Source organism: Terrapene carolina, unplaced genomic scaffold (genome assembly GCF_002925995.2).
Source record: "Terrapene carolina triunguis isolate 2854851 unplaced genomic scaffold, T_m_triunguis-2.0 Scaffold580, whole genome shotgun sequence".
In the NCBI taxonomy this organism is placed as follows: Eukaryota; Metazoa; Chordata; order Testudines; family Emydidae; genus Terrapene; species Terrapene triunguis.
The window spans coordinates 10,168,027-10,185,993 of NW_020664931.1; the positions used below are offsets into that span (position 1 = coordinate 10,168,027).

The 17,967-nt window shown below is 42.2% G+C and overlaps 1 protein-coding gene across 2 annotated transcripts; it reads left to right on the top strand.

The window, feature by feature from the left end:
* Window positions 1-745: 745 nt before the first annotated feature.
* On the top strand, window positions 746-16,363 carry OTULINL (OTU deubiquitinase with linear linkage specificity like). 2 transcript variants are annotated; one of them, XM_029913309.1, is made up of 7 exons: window positions 746-1,462; window positions 1,572-1,603; window positions 1,701-1,792; window positions 4,983-5,132; window positions 11,189-11,317; window positions 13,837-14,109; window positions 15,088-16,363. In XM_029913309.1, exons 1-7 carry the CDS (start codon window positions 1,326-1,328, stop codon window positions 15,265-15,267), a joined length of 993 nt encoding a protein of 330 aa, XP_029769169.1. In that variant the 5' UTR covers window positions 746-1,325; the 3' UTR covers window positions 15,268-16,363. The 2 variants fall into 2 exon arrangements, with proteins under 2 accessions (XP_029769169.1, XP_029769170.1); XM_029913310.1 differs by lacking the exon at window positions 4,983-5,132.
* Window positions 16,364-17,967: the final 1,604 nt, after the last annotated feature.

Sequence of the window (17,967 nt, forward strand, 5' to 3'; positions counted from 1 at the left end):
GTCCCAAAAGATTAAGTAAACTCACAATTAAAGGCAGAGGGACTGAACCTCAGCTGGTGTAAATTAGCATAGGTCCACTGAAGTCAAGGAAGCTACACTGATTTACATTGTTTGAAGATCTGGCCCACAATTCATATTGCAGAGGCAAGGCACTGACCAACACGTGGTGCCTATAGAAAGAAAGCAATCAGCTCAGGAACTCAACAGTGAATGGCCATTCCTCATGATTAAGGGAAGCCTTTTTTAAAGTCCGATGATGCTTAAAATATTGTATTAAATGAAAATGCAAGGAAGGTATGTCCTGTTGCTTTTTTTTTTTTTTTTTTTTTGGTTGGTTGGTTAATGTTCATTATTACAGATATGTTGATCCTATGGTGCAAATATGTTAATACTTGAAGCAGTTATTGGTAGAGCAATAGTTAATCATAAATTATAGGAATGTACTAAGCCTAAGCCAGTAGCAAATTCACCAGTCAAGGAAGGTAGAGTAAAGCACTCTACAGCCACTCAGTTCATGTCCTATTCTTCAGGGTGGGTTTTATTAACAAAAGATTTAAAAAAAAAAACCCTCAAAATAATACAGAGTATTAGAGCTGTCCTGCTTTCTCCTAGCTGGAAAATAAGGGTTCATGCCTTTCCTGTGGCTAATCCCTAGATCTCCTGCTAGATCGTCACGGTGGAACTTTCTTCAGGGTCGTAAATTAATCTTTATCTTCCCCATATTGAGCCAGGAGTATTCCTTTATGTGGTTTCCAGTCACATGATGCTAAATTGATCATTCTCCAACTTGTGCTCCATCTGGAGAGTACAACTCCCTTGGTCTTAAAGGGCCAGGCCTCAGAACAGGACATGGTGATGTGTGCACATGCCCAAACACCAGCAATCAGTTTTCAAAACATCTTGGTTTCCCTATTGCTGGTCTCCAGTGTTGCCAACTCTCACAGTTTGATTGTGAGTCTCGCAATATTTGCTGTTTTTCTTAAAACACCATCTCCCGGAATCATGTGATTAGATGAGAATCTCAGCTTTCATTAAAAAAGTACGTTTCTAGCCCTCATTGTTGCAGAGAAAAGCTTTAAAGCATGACTCAAATGCACCCAAAAGGTTCAGAAAGCAGAGGATAACTAAAATGAGCGCCCAACTTTATCATTTCTAAAAATCGCATAGGTTTTCAGCCAATCTCATGGTTTTTGAGGACTGACTCATTTTGAATGCTTGGCAACATAAAGTCATTAGTAGAAGGGTTGTATACAGATAGTGTGAAACAGTGAGATATTGTTCACTTTTTAATTTTTGTTTCAGGAAGGAATGAAGTGCAGTCCTGGATGACAGCTGTCAACCAATCCTTACATATGGTGTGGCAAAAAATAAAGAGACAACTAATATTAATCATGTCTTTTCTCCTTGCTGCTCTCTGGTATTGTAGAAGGCTCTATGCATACTTAGCACAGCTGTTGAAATGGTATGTTTTTACTACGATGCCTTTCATTTCAATTGTATCTTTGTTCTTTCATTAAATATTTACTTTCTGCAAACTCTTTTTGACAGCTGTTTTATCATTTGGATTTCAGGTGGAGTAGATATCTGCAGAGAAAATTCAAAAGTAAACTTTTTTGTTACCAATCTGCATTATAACTTTCCTCCTTTTTAAATGCAAAAAAGTAGATGTTTAACTAATCTGTGAATTAAATTTGGTTTAGAGAACCTCAGTGTACTGGCAGAAGTTGATCTACTTGGTTATTGTGCAAGAGAATGGAAAGGAGAAACCAAGCAGGCCAAGCAGATGAAGGCGGTAAGAGTTTTTAAAGTTGAATCTATATATAAAAAGTTTGAAAAAAATATTGAGTTTGAAAAAAAGAATAAATTCCATCCAATTTTGATGTAAGCAGATGTTATGAGCTGTGTGAGATCAAATTAATTTCAAAAAGGGGCGGCGGGAAGCTCTCCTTAGGTACACAGTTCTGTATATAGGCAGGAGGTATAATTTCCAGCTAGGGTAGATGTACACACACTAGCTTTGATTGAGTGAGCATGTGTACATCTACCTGAGCTGGACATTACACCTACAGCTGCAGTGTAGATGTACCCTTACAGGCAAGAATTACTCAGAATGTGGACCAGATCCTCAGCACTGATGCATCCTCTTTGCACTGCTCTACCAGCAAAAACGAGTCAACGAGCTAGCCTAACAGGGCAGCTGGAGATTCCCTTGCCATTGAGGAATTCATGGCTGCCATAGAGCTAGAAGAGCTGGCCACCCTGTGGTGTAGGGGTGTGTTGGGAGGCATACTCAGAGCAGAGCTGCACTCTGGTATCCTCAGGCCAGCTGGTGGAAGTTAAAGTAGCCCTGAGCAGATCTAATTTGCACTGGGGACCAACCTAATTCCCCAGTACCTCTGGGGGAACACAAAGGTGGCATATAGCAACTTTTGTTTTCCCCAACTTTGGGTCCTGATCTTGAGCGCAGGTTGGCCAGACTAGACTTGTCTTTAGTCCTTGAAGCAATGGACCTGATTCACTAGCACACACCCCCTTTGTAGGAGGAATAGTAGTTACAGACCTTCCAATTTCTAACTGCAAAGAAACTGAACTAAGTTAATACAAAAGATGAATTGATCGTTTCGATGAAATGAAAACAAAATGCAACCGAGTATATACTCAGGCACCTAAGCTCACCATAACTGTCCTAGCAGCACATGGTGGGGAGAAGTAATTTCTGCAATACTGTAGTGGGACTCAAGCAATGTTGGCAGCAAGTGCCAACATGTTGAATTACCCCCAAAACCAAACTCAGCCTGATGCTACAAAACCAAAAAGAAAGAGGCACCAGTTCTCTTTTGTCCTTTCTTTAAACTGAACCACTGATCAAGGAAGAGAGGCAATGATATTTTACTGTTGGCCCACAATGACTCCTCCTAAACCTGGTTTTATTTTATTGTAAAAAGTGAAAACAGGAGAGTTGTTGTAGCCTACAACAACATGTACACAATCTACCTGCAATAAATTTCAGATAATCATTTTATTACACAGCCAAATCTCTGGATTACACCCCAAGAGTATTGACATAATGCTATTACAATTTGTTTTAGTAATCCATATATTAAAACCTCTTTGAAAATGTACTAGTCTGAAGAACTGGAATCAGTTTAATGACGAGTGATTATTTCTAGTGTTATCTTGTAGGAAGAAAAAAGGCTATTAAACACAAAACACCAAGATAATGTGACCTTTAGTGTAGTTAAAACCAAAACCCACAGCATTGTGACTTCTCACCCTATCCTTAACTCACTCTGCAAAGGTTTGTGTGTGGAGTTTACTTACTGTAACGAATTGTTTCACATGCCTTAACTCTGACTTTTTTCAGGAAATGTGTGGGTTTGAGCTAGGCACTTCCTATAATTTCAACAAGACTGCATTTAATATTTAATGAAGTGATACTGAGGGAAAACTTGTGCTGTTTGACCTTTTGCACAAGTATACCTGGGAATGTGACTATTAATAGCATTGCTTTTGGAAATGTAGCAATGACACTCTCATCCTACTATTTAGAAAAGAGGTGGTGGTGGGGGCAACAACCTAGCAACTAAAATCCTGGCAATACTGGCATGCTGCCAGTTCTTAGGACTGCTGCTGATTCAGTTTGGAGGGGAAGGGAGTCTTTGTTTTAAATACATAACTGTGCTTTCCAGAATGCTGGAACATAAAATAGGCATTTGGGGTTTAAAACGGTTATTCTTTATAGTCCCTTTATTTTTCTGGCAACCAAAGAATTAGACCAGAAATTTCAGTGGTCTCATCCTGGCCTGTAGTTTGCTGGCATAGTCAATTATAGGTTTAAATAATACAGTGAAGATGCCAAACATGTTTTATGGGCACAAATGCTTTTAGAAATTAGAAACCATATTTGGCCATCACAGTGGGTCATGGGGATTTAGCCTAGTAATTGCCCCTGATGTGAAGAGTTGTGATTATATCCCAGTTCCCTGTCTTTTTAAAATAGACTAGACACAATGTGTTGAATTAGTTTGCTCCACTGCAAACTGCTTGTCAGTAGTTATGCTACTGTTGTATGCTCCAATTTTTAATAAAATCTTCAGCAAATGAATAGTGAATGAATAAATAGTATCAGTAATGGCTAAAGAGACACAAGAAAGCACTTTCCAGAGATCACAGAAGGTGAAATAAATATTGGGGTTATTTTGTGCCATTTTGCATTTTGTGCCAGCTATCTTCAGATAGAGAATCAATTTAGTAATCCAGTGGCATAATGTTTGCGATGGAAGGGCTCCATCTGCTGTATATTGCTAGATACACAATTTTAGAAGAGAAAACAATCTGGTATGAACCTAACATCTGGATCCAAATTTTCTTTTTGAAATACTGGCATTGTCATATAAAGTTCTGCACAGAAAAGTCGTGATCTTTTTCTCAGTCACCTTGATAACAAATTCCTAGCACCTCTGAGTGCCTGCAAAGCAGATGTTCCTCAAAGGTTAGGACTGTTAGTATTAGGCTGACAGCACCAGTGAATCCATAAAAATTCCCCACATCAAACCTTTTTGGCCATAGCAGTTTGCTGTCTCCTGTTCACAACATATAACCTGGTAAACATCAGTTTCAAGTTAGAGAGAGAGGATAAAAAATTACTTAAATATGCATTGAATTATACACACAGACGATCATAAAGATCATTTTGGAAATTGGAGAAGTACGATGTCCAGACCATGTATAAACATATTGAAACTGGTAGAAACTGTATACATCTACAATGAAATCAAATGTCTTTAGGACTTCTGCTTTCCCTTGTACTAGTGTTGATCAGCAGTAACTCCATTGAGATCAGTAGTATGACTCCACTAAAAACAGAATTTTTATAGACCCTTAAGGACATATTGAAATTAGCCTCAAAGCGAACTTGTCTCACTGGTTCATTCTAGGATTTAAGATACACATTGTTCTCTGCTGTTTTGGCCTTTTTTTAGGCTTATGAAGAACTATTTTGGAAACACCATATTAAATATATACGACAAGTCAGACGAGATAACTACTGTGCACTAAGAGCTGTGCTGTTTCAGGTGTTCAGCCAGGGCATTTATTTTCCATCATGGATGAAGGAGAGAGACATTTTAAAGGTATGTTTCAGTTGCTGAAGCAAATAAAATGTACATGTCCTTATATTATAGAAGGAGGATTTGATCCAGCAACAACTTCTCTAAAATTGCTGTACTCCATTGCAAGTATGAGTAAAGCATACAGGAGGGAGCAAGACAGATTAAGCACTATGCAAAAGTGGAAGCAAGTATCAAGTCCATTGTGTTCCCTTATTCTTAAGAGTACAAGAATAAATGAAGGGAGATGGGTGGGTATAGTATCATGTCTGAGGGGGCATGGGTATAAGGGCTATTTCTCTCATGCTAATAAGGCATAATAATAATCTATGTGGTCCCATTTTAAGCCTTATGCCTGCCACTGGACAGGAATTATTACTTACTATTTGCATTGAGGGTGCTTAGAGACCCCAGTCTGGGATGAGGGTCCCATTGTGCTCTTTATTGGCTGGTTATCTATTGAAAAGGCCACAAAAGTTCTTATGAAGCTGAGAGTCGACAGAGCTTTACCATTAGCTAAAGTGGTAGATGACTGGGGGTTTCTTTTTGAGTGCTTTTCTTTTTTTGTAGTGCACTTCAGGTTGTATATGTGCTCCGTGAGCCTGGGACCAGAGAATTCTTCCTAGCAGTGTCTGTTCAGTTCATTCATGTGCTCTGCACCGAGGAGAAGAAGGGGCTGCCAGACCGCTGCCCTCTCACTTACTTCTCACTGCTTGGAGTCTGGGATGGAGCCTCAGGTCACTGCATCCTTTCGGCCTTTACCTGTAAATAGTTTAGCTTAGTACATTTTGTGCCCTTGTTGGGCACCCCTTGTGTAGGGCAGTGATCCTCCCTTCTTCCCTCCCCTCCCTTGTCCCCTTGCTTCACTCTGGTGCAGGGAGAATATGCCAAAGGCTTCAAGAGCTTTGTGGACTGCCAGGGGGACTTCCCAGTAAATGACAGTCATGACTCTTTTTGGACCACCTGGGGGAAGGCCTTATCCCTACCAAGTGCAGAACTTGTAGGTCATTTCCACAGAGGATGAGGCAGTCAAGGGAGATCTGCCTCATGATGTTTCTCAGGGATAGGTCCATGAGGGCAGCTCCAGACTCTGACCCCCTGTATGTCGGCCTGAGGAAGGTAGGAGTGTAGCTTTGGCTGGTTCCAGGCCTCTCCTGCCACTCCCCAATCCCCCATCGGCTCCGATAGACTTGGGTGAGAAGACCTGGGATTGCTGTTGCTGTCCAGAGACCACCCAGTTATACCAACATGCCAATCGATACCAGCCTGTACCCCATCACTGAGCTGGGGTCAAGCCAGACTTTTGCCAGTACTGTCGACTAATAGAGACGGCATCGTCACCTCCTGGTACTGAGAGATCCCTCATTGGACTCAGACTCAGAATCCTTTGACTCTGGAGGTACCAGGAACAGGAGGCCTGTCCCCAAACTACTCCCCAAGGTGACTTTTGTGAGGGTTAAGACCAGATAGGGCATCGGGAATCTCTGAGTGTCACAGTACTCCCGTCCCAGGGAACATTCACCCTATATGTATTGGTACACATCATCTTGGGGACTGCTACGATGGGGTATGAGGCTCCACAGTGGCAGTAGTGGGGCCCGGAAGATCCAGAGACCCATCGCATTTTGTACCCACACTGAGGGACTTGGGAGCCCAGGGAGATAAATCTCTCCTGTGGGAGGAAGAATCTCCACAGGCTCCCTGGAACAGAGACACCCTCAGAAGGTGAGGACCAGTCTGGGCAGGAGGCGAGTGCACCGGTGAGCTTATCCATATTATTTCCAGAGGAAGCAGTGATACCAGCTTCTCCACAGTGCCTGGTTGACCCTAAGGTCTTCCAGGGCTTGCTTAAGAGGCGGGTGGAGGCCCTGCACATCTCCCTGGAAGAGGTCCCAGGGGCTCTGCATAGGCTGCTGGACATTCTGCACAGCTTGGGCCCAAGCAGGGTGGAGCTGCCAATTAACAAAGCCATCCTCGAGCCAATTAAGACACTCTGGCAGATGCCAGCCACCATTCCTGTGGTGTCCAGGTGGGCAGAGGAGGGAGATTTCATGCCCACAAAGGGGTCAAAATACCTTTCTTTCCCCACCTGGCCCCTAGCTTGCTGGTGGTGACAGTAGCAATGTAGTGCAGTAGGCAACAGCTGCCAGCTCTATGCCTCACAAAAAGGCAGCTAAGAGAATTTGGGGGTGGGGGTGGGAAGAGTACTCTTCGCCTTCCCTACAGTTTTGGATTCTGAACTGCCAGGTGCTGATGGCCAAGTATGACTTCAACATCTACAATAGGTTCATCAAATTCATCAAGAAGATACCTCAGGACAATAGGGAGCAGTTTCAGGCCCTAATCAGTGAGGGAAAGCTGGTGTCCAGATCCACCCTCGTGACAGCCCTAAATGTGGCATCCACTGTGCCTTGGTCCATGTCTATGGCAGTGGCAGTGAGACATTAGTTGTGGCTCTCTTCATCAGGGATCCAAAAGGACATGCAATTAATGATGATGGACCTTCCATTCGAATGGAACAAACTGTTTAGCATGAGGATGGATGAGTCCCACCATTCACTAAAGGACTCCTGAGCCATGCTCAGTTTGGTTGGCATTTACACACCTGTTATGAGGCGCAAGTCCACCAAGTCACAGTTCAGGCAGAGGCCCACCCAAGCCAGTGTTGTAGCACCCAGTGGCAGTAAGAACTTCCCCGCAAGTGCCAGATGAAGCAGAGGAGGAGTGCCCAGGAGCAGTCATCCTTCATGTCCATCAGACTCCCAAATCAGCATTTTGTTGGGACTCTTGAGAGCCAGGCACCAACCAGACCAATGGATTTAGGCTCCTTCCCTGTTTCTTCCTCAACTTTTGAAGTGTGGCTGCCCCAGTACCTACCAATCTGGAGAGAGACACGACAGACAGGTGGGTACTAGAGGTCATCTTGGGATATACCATCCAGTTTTTGTCCCTCCCCAATCCCAAACCCCCTTCTCCGTCCTCTTTCATGGACAACTTTCACAAGCGGGTTCTTCAGCAGGAGGTGGAGGCCCTCCTGCAATGAGGGGCAATAGAACCAATGCCCCTGACAGCAAAGGGAAAGTTTCTATTTATTTCCTCGTCCCCAAGAAGATGGGACGTAGGGGAATGGAGACCTACCTTCGGCCTCAGGGAGCTGCACAAGTTTATCTGCAGCCTGAAGTTCAGGATGGTCACCCTGGTTTCAATTATTCCCTCACTAGATCTTGGAGATTGGTTCATGGCTTTCAATCTCTATTTCCACATAAACATCCACCCACCACACAGGAGATTCGTGAAGTTTATCGCTGTGCATCAGCCCTACCAGTACTGGGTACTTCCTTTCGAACTTTCAGTGGCGCTGAGGGTGTTCACCATGGTGCTGGTGGTGGTAGCAGTGCTCTCCCTGGTAGGGCCAGTAGTGTACCCCCACTTGGATGATTGGCCCCTCAAGAGGCAACCTTGCCAGGAGGCGCAGGTGTCTGGTCACACTCCTGGGCCTGTTCAAAAGACTGGGTCTCAGGGTGAACTTGGACAAGTTCACTGTGGAACTGACACAGGCTATAGGGGTACGGCCGGATCCAGTGTCATATTTGCCAGACAATCGCTTTGTGCCTGCAGGCGTGGCTATGGATGGTGTCCACACAGTCTCAACTTGTTAGTCTCCGTTCCCTGAAGGGTTGTAGACTGCTTTGGCCGGTGTGAAGACAGGAGAAAGGTGTGTGCCTGGATGTCCTGTTCTGTTACCTGCTATTGACTAGGACTATGACCACAGACACCTCTCTGTCAGGCAGAGGAGGTCACATGGAGGGGCAGATGGACCAATGGATGTGGTCCCCTCAGGGGTGAATTTTCCACATCAGTGTGCTGGAGGGTGAAAGGTGGTTTGGCTGACCTGCAAGCATTTCCTCCCTTGCATTTGGGGCCAGTTGGTCCAGGTGCTGTCACACAACATAACAGTGCTCTGTTACATCAGCAAGCAGGGAGGTGCGCGGTCCTCGCATCTCTGCGTGGAGACCATCCATGTCTGGAATGGGTGCATACCTCTGAACATTGCCCTGAGCAGTCCATCTGCCAGGGTTTCAGAACACCCTGGCCGACTCCTTTAGCAGACGCTTGTGCAGCGAGAATGAGTGGGAGTTTCAGGGCTTGACTCTGTAGGTGGTGTTTCCAGAATGGGTTCACCTAATAACAGACTTGTTTGTGTCAGATCTGAACAAGAAGCGCAGGGAGTTCTGCTCCACAGAGGGGTTGCAGCTCAGGCTCTCTGGGTGACATTTTCCTCATATGATGCTTGGAGGCTCTGAAGTATGTGTTTCCCCCGATCCCTCTGTGACCACGGGTACTTAAGAAAGATCAGGCAGGACAAGGTGCAAGTCATTCTCATGGCATTGGGGTGGCCTTGTCAGTTCTTGTACCCCATACTCTGTTGCACTTTTTTGCTCGGGGTCCTCTCCACTCCCCGTGGTGTGAGACCTCTTGACACAGGATGATGGGAGGACTCGCCAACCCATCCATGCTGCCCCTGAGGGTGTGGTATCTGGATGGATGTTGAGCCTAAAGAGAGTTTGTTTGGCTGACGTGCACACCTTACAGAGTAACTGTAGGAAAACTCTACCGGGAGGTGCTACACTATAAAATGGAAGAGGTTTCTGATGTAATATGATCAACCAGGAATTTCCCCCTTGCATTCAGGGGTGCCAGACATGTTGGACTACCTGTTAGCTTCTAAATCCTCGGGCTGTCCCTCAGCTCTCTGAGATTCCACCTGACAGTGGGCAGCTACACTGTTCTCTCACACCCGTTTACATCCCAGTTCCTGCAGGTTTTAGTTAGGGACTTCCCTCCAGTGATGAAGCCTGCGGCAGCCTGGGACTTAAGCTTGGTCTTATTCAGTCTGAGGGGGTTACCGTTTGAGCCACTGGCTTCGTGCTCCCTGCAGCACCTTTCCATGAAGGTGGAGTTTCTGGTCACTATAATGTCAGACAAGAAGGGGCACTAGGGGTACTCATGGCAGATCCCCCATGCAGTATAACACAAGGACAAAGTGTCCATGAGACTACACGTGAGGTTTGACTTTCACATCAACCAAAGCATCCAGTCACCTATGTTCTCCCCCAAGCCACATGCCACAAAGGAAGAGGCGAAGTGGCACTCCTGGGATGCACATAGAGCTCTTGCTTTTTACCTGTAGAGGACACAGCAGTTCTAGAAGTTACCTAGACTCTTCGTCTCATTTGCAGAGAGGATGATGGGAGAAGCCATTTCCTCCAGAGACTGTCAAAGTGGATCTCAGGCTGCACGGTACTCTGCTACAAGCTGAATGCGATCCCTCTTGGGGGCAGTATAAGAACACATTCGACAAGAGCCCAGGCAGCTTGGATAGCCTCACTCAAGGATCGTTGACATCTACAGAGCAGTGACCTGGGGCTTGGTACACATCTCTGTGAGGCACCATGCTCTGGTGCAAGCATCTGACTTGGATGCCTCCCAGGCTAGGCCAGTCCTGCATTCTGTAGTGGTGCAAGGCTGCGGGCATCCACCTCCTTGGGAGGGACTCTGGTTGTAAATCATCTGAGGTGCACCATACAAAATGACAAGTACTCGAAGAAGGAAAGATTACTCACCTTGTAGTAACTGGAGTTCTTTGAAATGCTCATATGTGTCGTATACCACTCACCCTCTATTCCCACTGCCTCGAATCCCATTGTGGAACCTTGCGGTGGAGAAGGACCTGAGATGGGGGTGGTCCAGCAGCCCATTTTATACCCTTGGTGAGGTGCATAAGGAGGGAGTGGGCACATACATGGACCAAGCAGACACCGCTAGAAAGAATTCTCTGGTTCTAGGCAGATGGAGCTCATGAGCACCTGAAGTGCACTACACATCAATACATCTCATAGAATCTCCAGTTATCGTAAGGTAAGTAACCTTTCCTTTTTTCTAACTGTTGGCTCGGTTTTAGTCTTATTCAGGATGTGGTTTATCATTTAAAACATATCTTCTCTATACCTAAATTAATTACAATAGTATATTCTGCTTGTTGTTACAATAGTGATCTCTCCCCTATTATATTTTTATAGCTCCCTGAAAAGCTTCTGTATTCACAAGGCTGCAACTGGATTCAGCAATATAGTTTTGGACCAGAAAGATACACAGGCGCCAACGTATTTGGAAAATTACGTAAATGTATTGAAACATTAAAGACACAGGTGAATATTTAGGAAATGGAAAAAAACGTTAGAAGGGAGGAATGAGACTGAAAAGGGAAATCATTTACTGTCACAGAAGTATTTGCTTTCTGCTCAAAACATTGCTCCTGTGCAATCTGTTAGATGTTAGTGGTATGTACTGGATTTAAGTATGGGCATAAGTATGTCCCTGTAGCTGTTGGTCATCACTATTTAGGCCTTTACATGTTAATTTTTAATTCTACTGTATATCTTTTTGTCTTGGTTTACCAGCAAATTATCTTATATCTTTAGAGACCCTGTTGTCACTTGTTACAGGGATGACTACACCTCTGCACCTGTTCAGATCTCTGAGAGCATCCACGTCAGGGCTTGTTGGTCTCTTTGCCTTTCTCTGTCTTGGGGTAGAAGCTTGTGATTTTGGGTTCTTATTACACTACCTCATGTATGCCAAGCACTTATCATAGGATCATAGAAGTGTTGGACTGGAAGGGACCTCAGTAGGTCATCTAGTCCAGTTCCCTGCACTCAAGGCAGGATTACCTAATAACTAGACCATTCCTGACAGGTGTTTGTCTAACCTGTTCTTAAAAGCCTCCAATGACGGAGATTCCACATTCTCCCTGGGCAATTGGTTCCAGTGCTTAACCACCCTGACAGGAATTTTTTCTTAATGTCCAACTTAAACTTCCCTTGCTACCATTTAAGCCCATTGCTTCTTGTCCTGTCCTCAGAGGTTAAGGAGAATAATTTTTTCACCTTCCTTCTAACAACCTTTTATGTACTTGAAAACTGGTATCATGTCTCCCTTCAGTCTTCTCTTCTCCAGACTAAAGAAACCCTATTTTTTCAATCTTTCCTCATAGGCCATGTTTTCTAGACCTTTAATCATTTTTGTTGTTCTCCTCTGGACTTTCTCCAATTTGTCCACATCTTTCCTGAAATGAGGCACCCAGAATTGGACACAATACTCCAGCTGAGGCCTTATCAGCGCCAAGCGGAGCAACACTCCTGCCATTTCCACATTTTCTGTTATTGTCTTTCCCTCCTCATTGAGTAATGGGCTTATCCTGTCCTTGGTTTTCGTCTTGCTTCTAATGTATTTGTAGAATGTTTTTTTGTTACCCTTTATGTCTCTAGCTAGTTTTATCTCATTTTGTCCCTTGGCCTTTCTAATTTTGTCCCTACATACTTGTGGTGTTTGTTTATAGTTGTCCTTTGTAATTTGACCACTTTTTGTAGGACTCTCTTTTGAGTTAGAGATCATTGAAGGTTTTCCTGGTTAAGCCAGGGTGGTCTCTTCCCATACTTCCTATCTTTCCTATGCAGTGGGATAGTTTGCTCTTATGCCCTTAAAAAGGTATCTTTGAAAAACTGCCAGCTCTTTTGAACTGTTTTTCCCCTTAGACTTGCTTTCCATGGAATCTTACCTACCAATTGCCTGAGTTTGCTAAAGTCCGCCTTCTTGAAATCTATTGTCTTTATTGTGCTGTTTTCCCTCCTAATATTCCTTAGAATCATGAACTCTATCATTTCATGATCATTTTCACCCAAGTTGCCTTCCACTTTCAAATTCTCAACTGGTTCCTTTGTATTTGTCTGAATCAAATCTAAAACAGCCTCTTCTCTAGTAGCTTTATCCATCTTCCGAAATAAAAAAATTGTCTCCAGTGCATTCCAAGAATTTGTTGGGTAATTTGTTCTCTGTTGTGTTATTTTCCCAACAGATGTTGGCCTACAGTAGACCTCCATCATGACATCAAGCTTGCTTTTTACCGCTTTTATCCTAACCCAGAGACTTTCCACAAGTCTGTCTCTTATCTCCGTCTCAACCTCAGTCCAAGTGTGTACATCTTTGATATACAAGGCAACACCTCCTCCCTTTTATCCCTGCAGTTCCAACTGGGTCTCAGACACCTGTGTTTCTTCCCTTTGGGAACCTGTGATCAATGATACAGTGACCAACAGCCTTTTAAAAGCAAAGTATACAACTAGAATTAAGCTTTGGAGCGGGGAAGAGTTTAAAACAACAAACACTGTCTTACCCAACTTGCTACAATTCCATAATGGCAATTTAGGCACATCTGTTTTCAGGCATGGCCACTGGTCTCTGTGAATGTTTTTTCAGTCTGGTTTCACTCTACATTCCAAAGAGAGTATCCTTTTAAATGCTGACAGAGTTCTTTATTAATCAGTTTTGGTCTTTTGACCCTCCTGATCAAATCAGTTTCATAGACTCAGTGGGGGATCGAGCCTCAAAACTAATAGTTCTGGTATTGTCCCTTTATTTTTTGTAACTAACAACCTCTGGTGGATTCAAAATGATGACATGAAAGACTTTGAGTTCCATTGCCAATCTCTAAAAGCCATTCAGTTCTTCCATTTATTTTTACTTTAGTTATGATAATGGTTATTGATACCCAGTGATTATTCTTTTTTTAATCCTTGTCAAAAAATATTTTCAATAAAAAAAAAACACAAAAACATTTATTAGTGATGAGTTAAGCAGCTGATTTGAATTTCTTGTGTATGCTTTGTAGTGGACTGAAATAAGTGGTGTTAAAGACCACGACGAAAGAGGAAACATGTGCAATATCCTTTTCTCTGATGAAAGCAAGGAATATAAGCTGTATGAGGCTATAAAATTCATCATGCTTTACCAAGTTGTGGAAGCCTATGAACAGATGAAGAATGAGCAGAAACGTGTACCCGTCCTTTTTAGCCTCCTTTTTGCTCGTGATACGTCATCTGACCCTTTGAGTTTCATGATGAATCATCTGAATTCCATAGGGGACACGGGTGGTCTGGAGCAGGTAATGGTGTGAATAAAAAATGAGTTCTATCAGTCTGTGTTTTCTGAAGGATTAGGGTTTGGGAATACTTTTGAATTCTTATTCATTGATTTGATGTTCCTAGTATACTTTAATACTAGGGCTGGGTGAAAAATGCATTGTTTTTAGCACACCTAAGCTGTTCGCCAAATTCTACCTGAATTTGCAAATAGTTTCAGCCAGACAGAAACTGGAAGACACAGTTTGGAAATATCAAATCATTTTGTTTTGACCTTTTAAAAATGAACTGTCTTGATGTTTTCTGAACAAAATGTCATTTCTAATAAACATTTTCTAAACAGTTTGTTTGACCCAAAAGAATTTTTCTTTTTCTTTTTGGTGAGAAAAAAACAAAAAAAAAACCCTTAGTTTTGTTTTGATGCTGATTTTTTTTTTCAGTTCAGTCACTGATTCAAAAAATCAGCTATTTGCTCAGCTCTATTTAATACATCATCCACGATAGAATTATTTTGTTTGGAAGGAAAAAATCAATTTTTTCGTAGAAGAAAAAGCAGTTAAAAATGGGGGGGAAACTTTTAAGTTTCTCCAAAATAAAATGTCTTGGGGAATTATTTATACAAATTACGAAAAACAGTGATATCACTGTAAAATATGTAAAATAACATGATTTTTAGATGACAATACCCTGCATGTTTGACCTATTTCACCTTTTGCACCTGTTTTTTTGTTTTTGTTTTTTTAATAGAAGCTTTCCAGAAAGGCCACTTTAGAAAGTATATTTGCCCTTCTGAGAAAGATCTCCTTTGGGTACTTATCAGCTGTGGCTGTGGGAAATTCCTGTGGTTGTAATTCCTAGTCCACTCTTCTTCTTACACAAGTAAACAAGTTAAATGACTTACACTAAACATCAGAGCATGATTAAAGTGTAGGATGTTTTTTCCCCCAGTTTCCTTCTTATAAATCTATAAACAAATGTTTACATCTTTTTTTCCCCCTTAGGTTGAAATGTTTCTTCTTGGATATTTACTTGAAGTAAAGATAAGAGTCTACAGACTGCATAAGTTTAACACTGAAGAGTTTCAAGTAAACTATCCAGAGGAGTATCACAGGGACTGGCAGGAAGTCTCTCTTCTGACTGAGGATGACCATCACTATCACATCCCCATTATTAGAATATAAGACTGATTTCTAACCATGCAGTAGAAGAAGTGACCATCTCCAGTAAATTATCACCTTTAAGCCAAGTCCTTTGCCAGCAACAGTAGGATTTCAAGTAACATAAAATAATGACTACAGGACACACAGATTTATTATGTTAACTTCTTGCTTGCTTGTACTGATCCATATCATCTGTGATCTGCCTCAGAAAAACACAAAATACATAATCATACAATCAGAACAAACTGGCATATTAAGGTTCTCAAATAAAAAAAAAATGGTAAATCACCTGCGAGCAAACATTATCACTAGATAGTTGATAGTCACTTGTTGAGCTAAGTCCAAAACACATGTTGTACATAAACTTACAATGTCAAATGATACCTGTTTGTTTAAGAAGGGTGCTTCAGCCACTGACTTGGGAGAGAAACAAAGGCAATAATAAAAATAAATAACTCGCAATAGAGCTTTACTCAATATATACTCTTCCCCCCTGCCCTCCCCGCATCCCTTCTTTTTGGAAGGGTCAGATTTTAATGTTACCTATCAAAAGTACGTAAAGGATTTTCTTTGCAATTGGTTTGAGAAGGCTGTGCACTTCAGTGCATTTACAAATACTGGCTTTTCACAAAAATGTTAACTCTCTGTACATTATATACATTTAGCAGGACTCACATTTGCTAAGCTTTTTTGTATATACGATTTAATACCTTTGAGTTACTTTTCTTAATCTTGACATCAAGGTTACTTCTAGTTTTTGAGGGTCTTAAGAAGTATCCAGTATAACAAGCAAATTATCTTAGGTAGGAACTGCTATTTCACCACACTTTATGTTTATTAAAAAGATGACTACTAGGAAGGAAGGGAAATGCCAGATACATTAAAAAAGCAAGTATTGCTGTCTTGAATAGGGAGCTTTACACATTCCCCTCATTCTAAGAAACTGAACTGCAGTTCCACCATTTTATAAAATTAGGAAGCTTAACTTTAATGAAAATTAAAGTGATAACAGTTTAGCAATATGTTTATTTGTGGCACATGAACATCATCATACATAAGGCTGCGAGTTTGTCATGGAGGTCACGGAAGTCACAGATTCTGTGACTTTGTGGGACCTCCATGACTTCTGCAGCTGCACCGTGGAGGAGGGAATGAGGGCTCTGGGTGGCACTTTCCTTGGGGGCTCCCCAGAAGCGGTGACATCCCTCAGCTCCTAGATGGAGGTGTGGCCAGGCAGCTCTGTGCGCTGCCTCTGCCTGCAGACACCACCCCCGCTCCCATTGGCTGCGGTTCCTGGCCAAAGGGAGCTACAGAGCCGGCACTCGGGACAGGCAGCGCACAGAGCTGCCTGGCCACGCTTCTGCCTAGGAGCTGAGGTGGGGGGGATGTTGCCACTTCCGGGGAGGCGCAGAGCCAGGTAGGGAGCCTGCCAGCCCAGCCAATCCCCCCCACCACCAATGGGGGTCCTGGGTTGCACGCCGCTACCTGCCCACCAGCATCAGTGTGGGTCCCAGGCTGTGCACCGCCTCCTACCCCCCACCCCAGCACCAACGGTGCCCCCCAGGCTGCCCCCTGCAGCACCTCCAGCATTCCCGGGCTGCACCCCCCCAATATTTAGTCTAGGGTATATAGTACAAGTAATGGACAGGTCACAGGCAATAAATTTTTGTTTACTTCCCATGACCTGTCTATGACTTTTACTAAAAATACCATGACTAAAACATAGCCTTAATCATAAGCTTAAAATTATTTGAATCACTTCTCTAATAAGATTATATATAAAGAGAAGAGTTTTTAATAAGAAACAAACAATTTTCCTTTAAAGTTGAAATCATCTCCAAAGACTCATGTAGTGTTTCTCTTTCTCACAGGAGATAATTTACCAGAATGAAATGGTTAATTAGGTCTTCAGGAGCTAAACCAATTATATATGCTTTGAGTACACAGAGACTGAGCTATTCCTTTCTTTAATGAAAAGTGATTTTCCCCCTTATATTTCTTTGCATATATGTATATATATTTATAAAGCAAACATGGATTTGGGGAATACTGTAATTGTTTTGTTTCCTGAAAGTTTTATTGGATGGTTTGTTCAATAATTTGTAGTCTTTAATTAAAACTGTTTGATACATTTTTTTCATCTTCCCAAAACCACATTTCTGATTATATTTTATTTATTAAAAAACCTTTTTTCCTGAGTTCAACATGTTGCTCTTCTGTTTTGGTTCTGTTCTGTGTGGAAGTTTAAAAATTGCTGATAGTAGCATACTGCTCTTATTTACTGAATACCAACAGTGTACTCACTGCTTTACTTATGTAAACAGACATGGCTCAGACCCCAATAAGATTATAATACAGTTTCCATGCAGACATATATGTGTACACAAAGTGCAATTCTGCAGAAGTATTTGCTATACTTTTATGAGTACTTAAAAAGTTTATTATCTATAGTATCTAGACACGGTAATTATCATGACTAGCAATATACAAAGTACTATAACTGAAAAAATGAATTATGAAAAAATTACATTACTTTTGTTCTATTTATTTTGAATACAAGTCTTTCCAAGAATGTTGTTAAAAAAAGTCCTCATACGCTAAAGTGCTTGGGGGCCCTATTGAACAGTTTAGAAAACAAGGTGGGATAAAAATAAAATCAGTTAAAATATAGCTACAATGCTGGCAATTCCTTAGTACTATAGAACCTATGGAATAGCCTTC

What these genes read in the sequence shown, in the direction of transcription:
- OTULINL (XM_029913309.1), top strand. Translation starts at nt 1,326, where the DNA reads ATGACAGCTGTCAACCAATCCTTACATATGGTGTGGCAAAAAATAAAG. An exon ending in TCTGCAGAGAAAATTCAAAA is followed by an intron (nt 1,604 to 1,700) that starts GTAAACTTTTTT and finishes AATTTGGTTTAG; the next exon opens with AGAACCTCAGTGTACTGGCA. An exon ending in TTGAAACATTAAAGACACAG is followed by an intron (nt 11,318 to 13,836) that starts GTGAATATTTAG and finishes TATGCTTTGTAG; the next exon opens with TGGACTGAAATAAGTGGTGT.